Source organism: Capricornis sumatraensis, chromosome X (assembly GCF_032405125.1).
Source record: "Capricornis sumatraensis isolate serow.1 chromosome X, serow.2, whole genome shotgun sequence".
Classification (NCBI taxonomy): domain Eukaryota; kingdom Metazoa; phylum Chordata; class Mammalia; order Artiodactyla; family Bovidae; genus Capricornis; species Capricornis sumatraensis.
In genome coordinates, this window is record NC_091092.1 from 78,258,292 (window position 1) to 78,271,681 (window position 13,390).

At 38.9% G+C, this 13,390-nt stretch overlaps 2 protein-coding genes across 3 annotated transcripts in view; both read right to left on the reverse strand.

The window, feature by feature from the left end:
- The window catches only part of GCNA (germ cell nuclear acidic peptidase), a 28,261-nt gene extending 22,328 nt beyond the window's left edge, over nt 1-5,933 (reverse strand). The window contains exons 1-5 of the mRNA XM_068963197.1: nt 5,921-5,933; nt 5,365-5,420; nt 2,283-2,462; nt 468-531; nt 274-328 (exon numbers count right to left, since the gene is read on the reverse strand). Of these exons, the coding sequence (XP_068819298.1) occupies nt 274-328; nt 468-531; nt 2,283-2,462; nt 5,365-5,420; nt 5,921-5,933 (368 nt within the window). The remainder of the gene's footprint in view (nt 1-273; nt 329-467; nt 532-2,282; nt 2,463-5,364; nt 5,421-5,920) is intronic.
- Nucleotides 3,960-13,390, reverse strand: part of OGT (O-linked N-acetylglucosamine (GlcNAc) transferase) — a 40,741-nt gene continuing 31,310 nt past the window's right edge. For both annotated transcript variants that reach the window (XM_068961900.1, XM_068961899.1), the window contains exons 21-22: nt 13,246-13,369; nt 3,960-6,213 (exon numbers count right to left, since the gene is read on the reverse strand). In XM_068961900.1, the coding sequence (XP_068818001.1) occupies nt 6,039-6,213; nt 13,246-13,369 (299 nt within the window). In that variant the 3' untranslated portion in view covers nt 3,960-6,038. The remainder of the gene's footprint in view (nt 6,214-13,245; nt 13,370-13,390) is intronic.

Sequence of the window (13,390 nt, forward strand, 5' to 3'; positions counted from 1 at the left end):
TTTTCTAGAAATTATGTTCAACAATGCATAAAGTTGCTTCATGGAGTTGTATACTCCTGGCCACTAAAAGAGCTCTTATATAGAGGGTTTATGCATTGGATAGGAGGCTGGACTCCCATGATTCTAAGATCTCTTTTCACAATTCTCATTTTATGACTAACCAAATTATACATTCTATAGACTCTAAATGACATAAATGTATACTTTTTGAGAAAATCGATTTGACAACAGAGTAGGAGTAAACTAAGAGAAAACAATTTTTTCAAATCTCACCATTTATCATCCTCGACCTTCAAACGGCCAGCCCCTTCTTCGGACATGTCTACATCTGTTAAGAAACCAAAACCAATTAGACGTTTCTACACTCTGCATTTGCTTTTAAGCAGCTTCCTCACTGTAACCTAAAACCAAAACTTCACTCCATGAAATAAGTATTTAAATTTGTTTACTGTCGACCTTTCTCCCACCTCGCTCCACCAAGATTCTTTGTACGTCAGTCAGAACGCCCAAAGCATATGAGGGCTCCGCCACCTATTACAGAAATAAGCGAGAGCAATCATTCATCAGCCTCCAGATCAATTTTCTCTCCGTTATATGGCTTTAGCATGCGCTACTAGGTCCCTGGCCCAATGCTCTTTCACCCTTAAATGTATTCCTAACCCACACACACATCACCACCCTCTCTTCCCTCTCCCCACATCTTCGTTTCACCTACTTCTACCTCACACCCCAAGAAAGTCTTCCGTCAGGCTTTCACAACCCCCCTTCACCACCTCCCTACTTCTGCTCAGAGCTAGACTTATACAGACCAGGCCACACATCCCCACACACCTCAATCCAACTCACAAACTCCCCAACCCCCTCCTCCCACAGGGGATCAGGTCACCCTCCCCCCACACCTCCATCTTCCTACTCTCACCTTCTCCCTCAGCTAGTCTTGCACTCATCAGGCCTCGAACCCTCTGTTCACCGTCACACTCAACACGGTGCCTCCTCTCCCCCTCCTTTGCCTCCCCCTCCCTCTTCTCGCCACTTTTGCACCAATCAAGGCTAGACTCCGCCTCCCTCCAGTCTTGAACCAATAAGACCTCGACACCTCCACCACCCCTCACGCACACTTCCACTCATCTTGTTTCTGCCTCTTCTCCCCAGGAGGTCCTTACACAAACAGGTCTAGACCCTTCTGCTGCTGCCTGGAGACAGCCTTGCACCAATCAGGCCTCGACTCCCACCTCCTCTTCCCCAGGGACCTAGACCCCTCCCCCATCTCACCTCTCCGCGCCCGCCCGCAGTGAGTCTTGCACCAGTAGGGCCTCGGCTCCTCCATTCCCCCCTCCCACACTTGCCTCTCACCCCTAGCTGATCAGGCATCGACACCCCTGCCTCCCTCCCAAAACTTACCCCACCCCTCCCCCACCTTACCCCACCCCCCCACCTTACCCCACCCCTCCCCCACCCTACCCCCAGGAACATACATGCACCCCTACCCAGCCTCCACCTGCCCCTACCGCCATACTCCAAACTCCAGCCGGTCAGCCTTCCACCCTGCTGCAGCTGCATGCCACCTCCCAGGCCTATTTCCTTATGCCCCAAACTGGTATATCTGCTTGCCCATCCCCCATCTTTAGCGGAGTTAATATCACTAACACATGCACAAAAATTCCTTCTTCCAAAAGTATTAGGTGCAAACAGGCAAAATATTTCGCCAAAATCTCAGTCTCAAGATTCACGGAAAATCAGTGTCCAGGGCTTATGGCGGTCCTCACTTTAATGAAGCCTGCTCAACCGCAACAAGTTTCAAGATTCGCTCTCGCTTTGGTACCCTCCGTTCACCTACCTGCTTCTGCAGCCTCTGGCCTAGTCAGTCGCTGCTCTCCTCGGACAAGTGCGTGGTGTGCAAGGTCCCGAGCAACTGTAACGAATGCCAAGCGCGAGCCCTTTTATAGGGCCCGGGCTCAGGGGGGCGGGAGGAACTGACGTAGTCCCGCCCTCCCTGTACCCACCTATCAGTGTGTTCACCAGGCAGATTCAAATTATCGCGGTTATGAATTTGGCGCCCTGGAACAGTACTTCCGGAATCACGTCCATCTTTTTCCACAGTGAATGCGCCATTTCACAGAGATGACGTAGTTTAGCAATCCTTCATTTTGGGGGGCGACAGGGAAAAACCGAGCCAAATCCTCCAAAACAATTTCACCATTTGCAAGGACTTGGATAAGCGAGCCCTGTTTCTTGCTTGAATTGCCCGTGCCTCTAGGTTCCTTTGCCTCCCCCAATCACACATGAAGTTGAGGGATGGGGTGTGGGGGCGGGGCGCAGGTGCGGGCCCAGGGGCACGGGCGCAGAGGCACGAGGCACGGGCGCACGGACGGGGGGGTGGCCACGGGGGTGGGGGCGTGGGCGGCGCAGGCGCAGGCGCAGGCGCAGGGGCGGGCGGGGGCTCGGGCACTCAGGCCAGACGCCTAGATAAGAGTGAAGCAGCAACCCGAAAGTGCCTGGCAACACTGAACTGTGATGCCCGCTTCCAGAACCCTCCGAATTTTGCAGATAAAGAGGAGTTAACTTGAAGCTTTTTGGCACTCACTCCTGACACCAAGAAAAACAAACGGGGGTAGATTAAAACACACACACACAAACAAACACACACACACACACACACACGTAAGCAAATGCTTTCTATATTGTGCCCGATTCTCTGGCAAAAACCCATACATCCCATAATTTAAGCATCTGGCCAACAGAATACAAACAAAATGTCCTTGGCATTTAAAAATATTAATAACTGAGTTTATATCATGTTAGAAATGGTTCCAAACGTTTTATTTGGATTTAATCCCTACAGACAGTTTAAAAAAGCAATGTTAGTACTCTCATTTTATAGCAATCAGTGGCTAAAAAGTGGCAGGGAGCTAGAATTCAAATTCCAGTAGCACTAATTTAGTCTGAAGCACCAAACTGCCTATCTACATATATAAAGGTACTTTCTGATTTGATAAGAAATTGGGTTAAAAAAGGTTTATCATTATAACCTTATCTCTTACAAGAAACTTTCAATTTACCTCTATAAGCTGCTTCCATAAAATAAGGCTTACATAACTGTGTGGCTCAGAGGTTTGGGGAAAGAATCTGAACATTAGCTGTAGTTAGTATTAAAAGACATGTGCTTCAAGTAAAGAGTGGACTTAGGACTGGAATCAAATGGTAAGTTACACAAGTTTATTCAAGGTACATAAGAAACTCCTTTAGACCGGAGGCAGAAGGAGCTGAAGCAGACTGAAAATAACTGATGCAGATTCCTGATAAATAGTCAAGAGGGTGGTATTTATGACTAAGTTACTGGATACCTTTCTTGTTCCATCTTCCAAGAAACAAACACCAACCTACATTAGGGCTTTGAGGGTCACAGTCCACAGAACTTAGGAGGTAAAGCACCAGGTATTTTATTGGAAACAAATTCTTGTTTATATCTCTGTGAAAACAGGCACCTGAACTGCCTGTTCTGGTCCCTGATACATGGATATCCTCCTCCCTCATACCTGTCTTTGAGTTCAATCACCATACAAAGTGGGAAGGAACAGTCCACATAAACAATGAGACTACAAGGGTAGATGAAGCCAGAATGGTTATAAGCTAAACAGGAACAAGCACAAGTGAGTGCGCTGGGAGTCTCAGGCTTTCTCAAGTCTTAATAGATTATACACCAACCTGACCCATGCTCCACCACACATGGCTGAGAAAATGAAATAATTCTTATTATCATAGGTGCACTATAAGGAAATTTGGTCCTGTTGTCGTTTGGAACTGTTGAAATAAAGATTTCATCATTGGAGGACCCTATTATTCCAGCCAATGCTCAATTTAACAGAACACAAAATACATCAGCCATATTAAGGGCAAATCATTCATTTATTGTTTAAAGATTGCAAGACAACATCTGAATTTCTGTAGCACAATTTAAATGTTTTACTTCTTTGATAAAGCAGAGTATAATAGAAAAAAACAAGTAGTTTCCAGTAATATCTATATCTCTATTCAGAAATAAGTCCTCCACAGACATGTTACCTGGAAACAAAAGCCTGTTACAATAAGCAAAGCTTCAACCAGAGCGGCTACTTTTCGTGCCAGGAAAAGGTTCATCCCTATAGGAGGAATGATGTGCTATGTAAAATGGCTGTAAGGTCACAGCCTTGAGGGCACTGGAAGTATATTATCCTATTCCACATTAAGTAGCTTGGTGAATTTCAAACATCAATTTATTTGCAACCAAGCTGGCAACCTTTAACTGGTATCTTAATTAGATAAAAAATAAATTAAGAAATCCCTAAACTGATGTTCTTTCATTTACATTGTTAAAAGGTACACAAGTTCATTAACATGTAATTCTGGTTAGAATTACACTTGAGACTCTTTGCTCAGATTTTGGTTAATAGTATGAATCTTTCAGAAATTTCAGAAAGTTCTTATTAATCAATAATTTGTCAGCTAGGATACATTCAGGCATCAGCTGCAACTACAAAATAGGTGCACTGCCTCAGCACTTTGGAAAGACATTATAATCTAGAACACTACTAGCAGACAAAATATTACCTGTTACTGGATAGCATATGTGCAGTACAGCAAGACAAAAACATATATTCATATGTTGGCTTATTTAAGCCTCAAGCTCTCCATCCTTTGTTGAAATTCAATTTTATTCCTATGGTTTTTTAATACCAAAAAACTCAAGCTCCAGGAGGGCTAAAGTCTAATTTGTACTCCAAACCAAGTAGCAGTGCAGTTTGCTACTACTGAGGCTGAGTCCGAAAAGACTTCAGGATCAAGTCCAGAAGACAGTTATTACACATGATACCCTAGAAGGTCTGAAAAATAATTACTCATATACATTATCTGGTCCTTTAGAGCTTTTTTCCTATAACATGTTTTTTGATGAAAGTTATTTAATGTATCAGAGATAACTGTGACTTACTGATCAAATATTTGAATACTTACCTGGGATTTCATTTCTGCTGAAAGAAATAGGAAGAACAGGACTCACTTTAAAAAAACAAACTTCAGAAATGAAGGTAAAAATATTATCACACATTATCACTTTTGGAAGCAGCATAGAGGGACAGTCAAAGGTAAAACACTGGTGAAATAGGTCAAGACTCTAGGCCAAGAAAACCTATATTATTATCATCAATGACAGTACCACAACTGTGCCCTTCATAATTAATAATCACTCCTAAGAATTTTCATTTGGCACCAGATGATATGTTTAAGAGAAACACTCTGGGAGGTTCTGAATCAGACTTGGTTTTGTTAGCCAAGTTACAGGAAACATTTTAAAGTCAGGGGAGGGGAAGAAGGAACTAGGAAACAGACCAGGAAAAATATTAAGTCATCATCATCGTCGTCGTCGTTGTCATCATCATCATCATCTAAACCAAGAAAGCACTGATAGCTCCAGACATTATGTCAGACACTAAAACGACTGATATAGGCTCAAGTGGTTTATAAAACCTATAAAAAGACTACACCAGCAAAGTTCCCATTAATCTGTAGAGTTCAGAAACTAAAACAAGGAAAATTTTAGCTTAAAACCTTATCTCAAGAGAATCATATACACTTCACATGAATAAAAATACCTGAAACCAAACATTTTTAAAAGCTCCAATACCCAAAATATAAAGAAAAAAATTAATTCAGAAGACTCATCAATCCATGGAATCACAAAACGGCTGGACAATCTCTCTCTCCCCTCCACACTATCCATCCCATGGAAGACCAAGGGAGATCAGACCTTCCAGACCTATGCACCACCTGGTTGCTGCAAAATCCTATGGAGACTCCTTGTGGAATAGCAGTTTCCCATCTCCTGTGTCTCTCCCTATCATGCAGGAAGCAAGTCTGGCTGTGCTATTGTATTATTATTTGTCACCCATCTGCAACATGATGATACCATACAGATAAGTAAAAAGTACATATCTAGTTCCCTTTCACCAGAAGGTTGAGGCTCAGGTATAGGGGTAATTCTCCTGTGTACATGGTGTCTTTATTTAGGCAGATTCAGTGACTTCAACAGGCTTAATCATGTGATCAGGTTTGTTGCCAGCTGCATAATGCTCCCACATCTGTAGATACAGCCTCTCTAGTTCCATTGTGTATTGTTTGGTGTTGAACAGCGGGCTAGATATTCTCTGCTTCCAGACTTTGCCACGAATTTTCTTCAGGCTGGATAATAAAAAGGAGCCAAATTTATAAATCACAACAGAAACTCAGAACTAGCTCTCATAAATACCTAAACACCTCTGTGGTAAATTACATGGCCAAACTTTTTTGTAAGATTTTCTCTTCTGACTGGCCCACCATTACCTCAATGCTAAAACAGTGAAAGATCACAAATAACAAAATGTTAAACACCTATAATGGAGTTCACCCCCACATTCTGTGAAAAAATTTAATTCTTTCCTAAACAAGTATATCCAAGAGATACCATGCTTTCTCCATTCATCTTATTCCTACCTTTAAAATAAAAACAATTCTTGGCAATGACACATATCTATTCCTATGTACTACTGGTTAGAATGTAAACTGCTTTACTCTTTCAATAAGCAATTTAGCAATGTGTCTGTTAGAACCATAAATGTTCATAACTGTATGACCTGTCAATAACCTTTTTAATCTATTCAAAAGAAATCAGAGATGCAGACACATCTGGCCATGCAAAGATGTTCACTGAAGCACCATTCACAATAGCTAAGGCACAAACAGATGGAAGTATTCATTTTATGAATATTTTAATGAAATAGGAAAACACTCCAGGGGAAAAATGCAATGTCTACTGCTATAATTTTCCCCTTGTACATGAACTGAGTTGGTTTAGATACAAAAAAAGTGTTCTCAATAATAGTGGGGGATTTAATACCCCACTCACTCCTATGGATAGATCAACCAAACAAAATTAGCAAGGAAACACAAGCTTTAAACTATACAATGGACCAGTTAGACCTAATTGCCATTTACAGGGTATTTCACCCCAAAAAAATGGATTTCACCTTTTTCTCAAGTGCACATGGAACATTCTCCAAGATAGATCACATCCTGGGCCAAAAATCTAGCCTTGGCAAATTTTAAAAAATTAAAATCATTTCAAGCTTCTTTTTCTGATCACAATGTACATACCAACTACAGGAAAAAAAAAAACTATAAAAAACAAACATGGAGACTAAACAACATACTTCTGAAAAATCAACAGATCATGGAAGAAATCAAAAAGGAAATCAAAATATGCATAGGAACAAGTGAAAATGAAAACATGACAACCAAAAATGTATCGGATTCAGTAAAATCCATAAGAGGGAGGTTCATAGCAATACAAGCATACCTCAAGAAAGAAGAAAAACATCAAATAAACAACCTAACTTTATACCTAAAGCAACTAGAAAAAGAACAACAGAAGAACCCCAAAGTTAGCAAAAGGAAAGAAATCATAAAAACCAGAGAAGAAGTAAGTGAAAAATTAATGAATGAGACTATAGCAAAGATCAACAAAACTAAAAGCTGGTTCTTTGAGAAGATAAATAAAATAGACAAACCATTAGCCAGACTCATCAAGGAAAAAAGGAAGAATCAAATCAACAAAATCAGAAATGAAAATGGAGAAATCACAACAGACAACACAGAAATACAAAGAATCAGAAGAGATTACTATCAGCAACTATATGCCAATAAAATGGACAGCTTGGAAGAAATGGACAAATTCTTAGAAAAGCACAACTTTCCAAAACTGAACCAGGTCGAAATAGAAAATCTTAACAGGCCCATCACAAGCACGGAAATCGAAACTGTAATCAGAAATCTTCCAGCAAACAAAAGCCCAGGACCAGACAGCTTCACAGCTGAATTCTACCAAAAAATTAGAGAAGAGCTAACACCTATCCTACTCAAACTCTTCCAGAAAATTGCAGAAGGTAAACTCCCAAACTCAATTCTATGAGGCTACAATCACCCTAATCTAACACAACCAGACAAGGATGTCACAAAAAAGAAAACTACAAGCCAATATCACTGATGAACATAATTGCAAAAATACTCAACAAAATTCTAGCAAACAGAATCCAACAACATATTAAAAAGATCACACATCATGACCAAGTGGGCTTTATTCCAGGGATGCAAAGATTCCTCAATATTCGCAAATCAATCAATATGATACACCATATTAACAAACTGAAAAGATAAAAACCATATGATTATTCCAACAGATGCAGAGAAAGCCTTTGACAAAATTTAACACCTATTTATGATAAAAACTCTTCAGAAAGCAGGCATAGAAGGAACATACCTCAACATAATAAAAGCCATATACAACAAACCCACAGCAAACATTATTCTCAACAGCGAAAAATTGAAAAGCATTTCCTCTAAAATTAGGAACAAGACGGGTGCCCACTCTCACCACTACTATTCAACATAGTTTTGGAAGTCCTAGCCACAGCAACCAAAGAAAAGAAATAAAAGGAATCCAGACTGGAAAAGAAGAAGTAAAACTCTGTTTGCAGATGACATGATCCTCTACATAGAAAACCCTAAAGATACCACCAGAAAATTACTAGAGTTAATCAATGAAGTTTCAGGATATAAAATTAATACAAGGAAATCCCTTGCATTCCTATACACTGCAATGTATATGAAAAGAGAGAGAAATTAAGGAAACAACCCCATTCTCCATTATAAGGAAAAGAGTAAAATACTTAGGAATGCATTTTACTAAATAAACAAAAGACCTATATATAGAAAACTATAAAACACTGATGAAAGAAATCAAAGATGACACAAATAGATGGAGAAATATACCACATTCATGGATTAGAATAATCAACAGAGTGAAAATGATTATACTACTGAAAGTAATCCATAGATTCAATGCAATCCCTATCAAGCTACCAATGGTATTTTTCATGGAACTAGAACAAATAATTTCAGTTTGTATGGAAACACAAAAAATCTCCAATAGCCAAAGCAATCTTGGGAAAGAAGAATGGAACCAGAGGAATCAACCTTCCTGACTTCAGACTATACTACAAAACTACAGTCATCAGGACAGTATGGTACTGGCATAAAGATGGAAATATAGATCAATGGAACAAAATAGAAAGCCCAGAGAGAAAACCATGTACCTATGGACACCTTATCTTTGACAAACGAGGCAAAAATATACAGTGGAGAAAAGACAATCTCTTTATCAAGTGGTGCTGGGAAAACTGGTCAACTATGTGTAAAAGAATGAAATTAGAACACTTTCTAACACCATACAAAATGGATTAAAGGTCTAAACGTAAGACCAGAAACTCTAAAATTCTTAGAGGAAAACATAGGCAGAACACTCTGACAGAAGTCACAGCAAGAGCCTCTCTGACCCACTTCCCAGAGTAATGGAAATAAAAACAAAAATAAACAGTATGGGACCTAATTAAACTTAAAAGCTTTTGCACAATAAAGGAAACTGTAAGCAAGGTGAAAAGGCATCTTCAGAATGAGAGAAAATAATAGCAAATGAAACAACTGCCAAAGAATTAATCTCCAAAATACACAAGTAGCTCATGAAGCTCAATACCAGAAAAATGAACAACCCAATCAAAAAGTGGGCCAAAGAACTAAACAAACATTTCTCCAATGAAGACATACAGATGGGCTAATAATACATCAAAAAGTGCTCAACATCACTCATTATTAGAGAAATGCAAATCAAAACCACAATGAGGTATCATCTCACACCAGTCAGAATGGCTGCCATCAAAGTCTACAAACAATAAATGCTGGAGAGGCTGTGGAGAAAAGGGAACCCTCTTACACTGTTGGTGGGAAGGCAAACTGGTAACAGCCACTATGGAGAACAGTGTGGAGATTCCTTAAAAAAACAGCAATTAGAATTGCCATCCAACCCAGAAATCCTACTGCTGGGCATACACACCGAGAAAACCACAACTGAAACACATGTACCCCTATGTTCACTGCAGCACTGTTTACAATAGCTAGCACATGGAAGCAACCTAGATGTCCATCAGCAGGTGAATAGATTAGGAAGTTGTGGTACATATACACAATGGAATATTACTCGGCTGTGAAAAAGAATGTATTTGAGTCTGTTCTAATGAGGTGGATGAAACTGGAGCCTATCATACAGAGTGAAGTCAGTCAGAAAGAGAAACTCCAATACAGTGTATTTATATATATATGGAATTTAGAAAGACGGTAATAATGATCCTATATTCAAGGACTTTTGCACTATGTGGGAGAAGGTGAGTGTGGGATGATTTGAGAGAACAGCATTGAAATATGTATACTACTACATATAAAATAGATGACCAATGCAAGTTTGATACATGAAGCAGGGCACTGGTGCTCTGGGACAACCCAGAGGGATGAGGTGGTAAGGGAGATGGGAGGGGGATTCAGGATGGGAGGACACATGTGCACCCATGGCTGATTCATGTCAATGTATGGCAGAAATCACAACAGTGTAAAGTAATTATCCTCCAATTAAAATAAATTAATTTTTTTAAAAAGTGTTCCTAATATCACTTGTTCAGAAACAGGAAAAAAAAATCAATTCTTCTGGGAACACAGGAAAGAATTCACTCTCGACTCTTGTTCTGAATATATCATTTGTCATGAAACTATTCTTATATAGAGACAATTATTACTTTAAAACCAGAAGCTGGAAGACTCCTGAAGAGTTTTTAAATTAATTAAAGTGTTATTTTATTGTTTGCTGTGCCAGAAACTAGTAAAATGGCTATGCATATCCACTGGCCTCAAACCAACCATAACCACATTAATGTTATCTTCCAAATAAAATTCTGAATCTCAGCACTCTACATCCATACACTGAAATATTACTCAGCAATAAAAGGGAATGAGTTACTGATATTAGCCAACAACATGGATGAATCTCAAAACATTATCCTGAGTGAAAGAAGCCTTCAGAGTACATAATGTATGATTCCATTTGCCAGAGGTTCTAATAAGACTAAGTAAATTATGTGCATGCGTGTGTGCATGCTAAGTTGCTTCAGTGGTGTCCGACTCTGCTACCCCATGGACTGTAGGCTTCTCTGTCCATGGGATTCTCCAGGCAAGAATACTGGAGTGGGTTGCCATGCCCTCCTCCAGGGGATCTTCCCAAGCCAGGGATCAGACCTGCATCTCTTACATCTCCTGCATTGCAGGCAGGTCCTTCACCACTAATGCCACCTGGTAAGCCCCAAATAAAGTAGGGTGAAAAAAAATTCAGAACAGTGGTCTTCTCAGGGCTGGTGAGGTGGACCAACTGAGAAGGGGTGTGAAGCAACCTTCTGGAGTGATGGTAATATGCTATATCTTGTTGGAGGTTTGGCTTATAAAGGTATTTCTCAAAACTCACTTCAGATTTGTGTATTCCAGTTGGGATTAGCAGATACTATACATAGCATACACACACACACACACACGTATATCGTATATATAAAATAAACAAGATCCTAGTTTATAGCACAAGGAACTATATTCAATATCCCATAATAAACCATAATGGAAAAGAAAATGAAAAATGTGTGTGTGTGTATAACTGAATCAATTCTGCTATACACCAGAAACACAATGTTGTAAATCAACTACACTTCAATTAACAAAATTTAAAAAAAGATTTGTGCATTCCACTGTATTTAAATTTTACCTCAAAAGAAAAGAGAAGCAAATATTAAACTCTTAATGATGTCCATTCTCAAGTAAAAACACTGATGTCTATAATTTACTTCAAATAAGATGGATTACTAAATGGGTATAGAAATAAATAGATGAAATAAATGTGGTAAAAGTATAGAAGAATATTAGTGGTGGAAGCTAGGTGGTAAGTATGTGTTTATTATAAAACTGAAATTTTTCACAACAAAATCTTGGGGAAAAGCATTATTTATATGAAATCAGCTAAGTTCCAAAAACATTAAAAAAAATACACTAAATTATTTATTCTAGTTATCTCTGGGATGATGGACCTGAAGCTTCATATTTAATGCCCGGTCTCAAATTTTTCACTTATTTTTCTTAGCTGTATGTGATGTTCAATGGAGAAAATTTTGAAAATAAATAAATGCTTAACATACATCTGTTGAATGCTTACTATGTACCAAGAACTGCTGTAAGTGCTTCACATGAAAGACCTTTTTAAAATCCTCACATCTAAAAAAAAAAAAAGAAAAAAAAATCCTCACATCTCTGCAAGGTAGGTACTATCATCCATCCCCATTTTGCAGATGGAAAAACCGAGGGACATAAAGACTAACTTCTCCAAAGTCACAAAAATTATGAGAGCCTGGATTCAAATCCAGGAAGTCTAACTCAAAGAGGGTGCTTCTTTAAGCTTCTACATAATATGCTACTTCTCAGAAAAACAAAAAGAAAAAAAAAATCACCCATAATACCCAAAGAAAAATCTCATTTAAGTATAATACACTATTTTATTGTATGGATAAAGCATCATTTATCTAAGCATTTACGTTGTACCTGGATATTATCAGGGTCAAAGATTTGGCTTTTTTTTTTAAAGCTTTAAAAAGATTGCACCAATTTATTTACCAACGTATGAAAAGGCCAGCACCTCGGTGCTCCCTCATCATTGGTATCATATTAAAAGTCTTTTACTTTATAGCCAAATAATGGGTATACCTCAATGTTATTTTATTTCTACTAGGGAATTCCCTTGTAGTTCAGTGGTTAGGCTACTGCACTTACCCTGCCCAAGGGCATGGGTTCAGTTCCTGGCCAGGGAACTAAGATCCTGCAAGCAGCATGGCACAGCCAATAAATAAGTACATACAGAAATATTTATTTCTAGGACAGAGGCTGAAACTTTTTCCTGTTAACTATTTGATTTTCTACTTTGGTCAGTTGTCATTTCCTTGTTTACTTTCCTATTAAAGGATTTAAAATGTAAATATTCTTCAGTCTTTATATATTGGCAATCCAGTGGTTAAGACTCCACACTTCCACTGCAGGGGGCAAGGATTTGATCCCTGGTTGGAGAACTAAGATCCCTCATTCCTCACAGCACAGCCAAAATAAATTAAATAAAAAATAAAAAGTTCTTATCTCATCCAGAGAGCATACAACTAATTCACTTATTTTATATTACCCTTATTTTATGATTTCACACCTAAATTCCCTCTAAATTTTCCTTATTTCCTTCACTATACCATATAATTTTTCATGGAAAAGTTTACTTACTATTCTAGATCAGTCCCCAGCTTCACAGCTATGTCTTCATATTCTTGTCTATTTTTAGCAATAAGTTCAAGACAACCTAAACAAGTGAGCTGGGAAGCTGCAACTCGAGAAGCAAGAGTCTCTCCTGCAGTAAAAAAACATAATT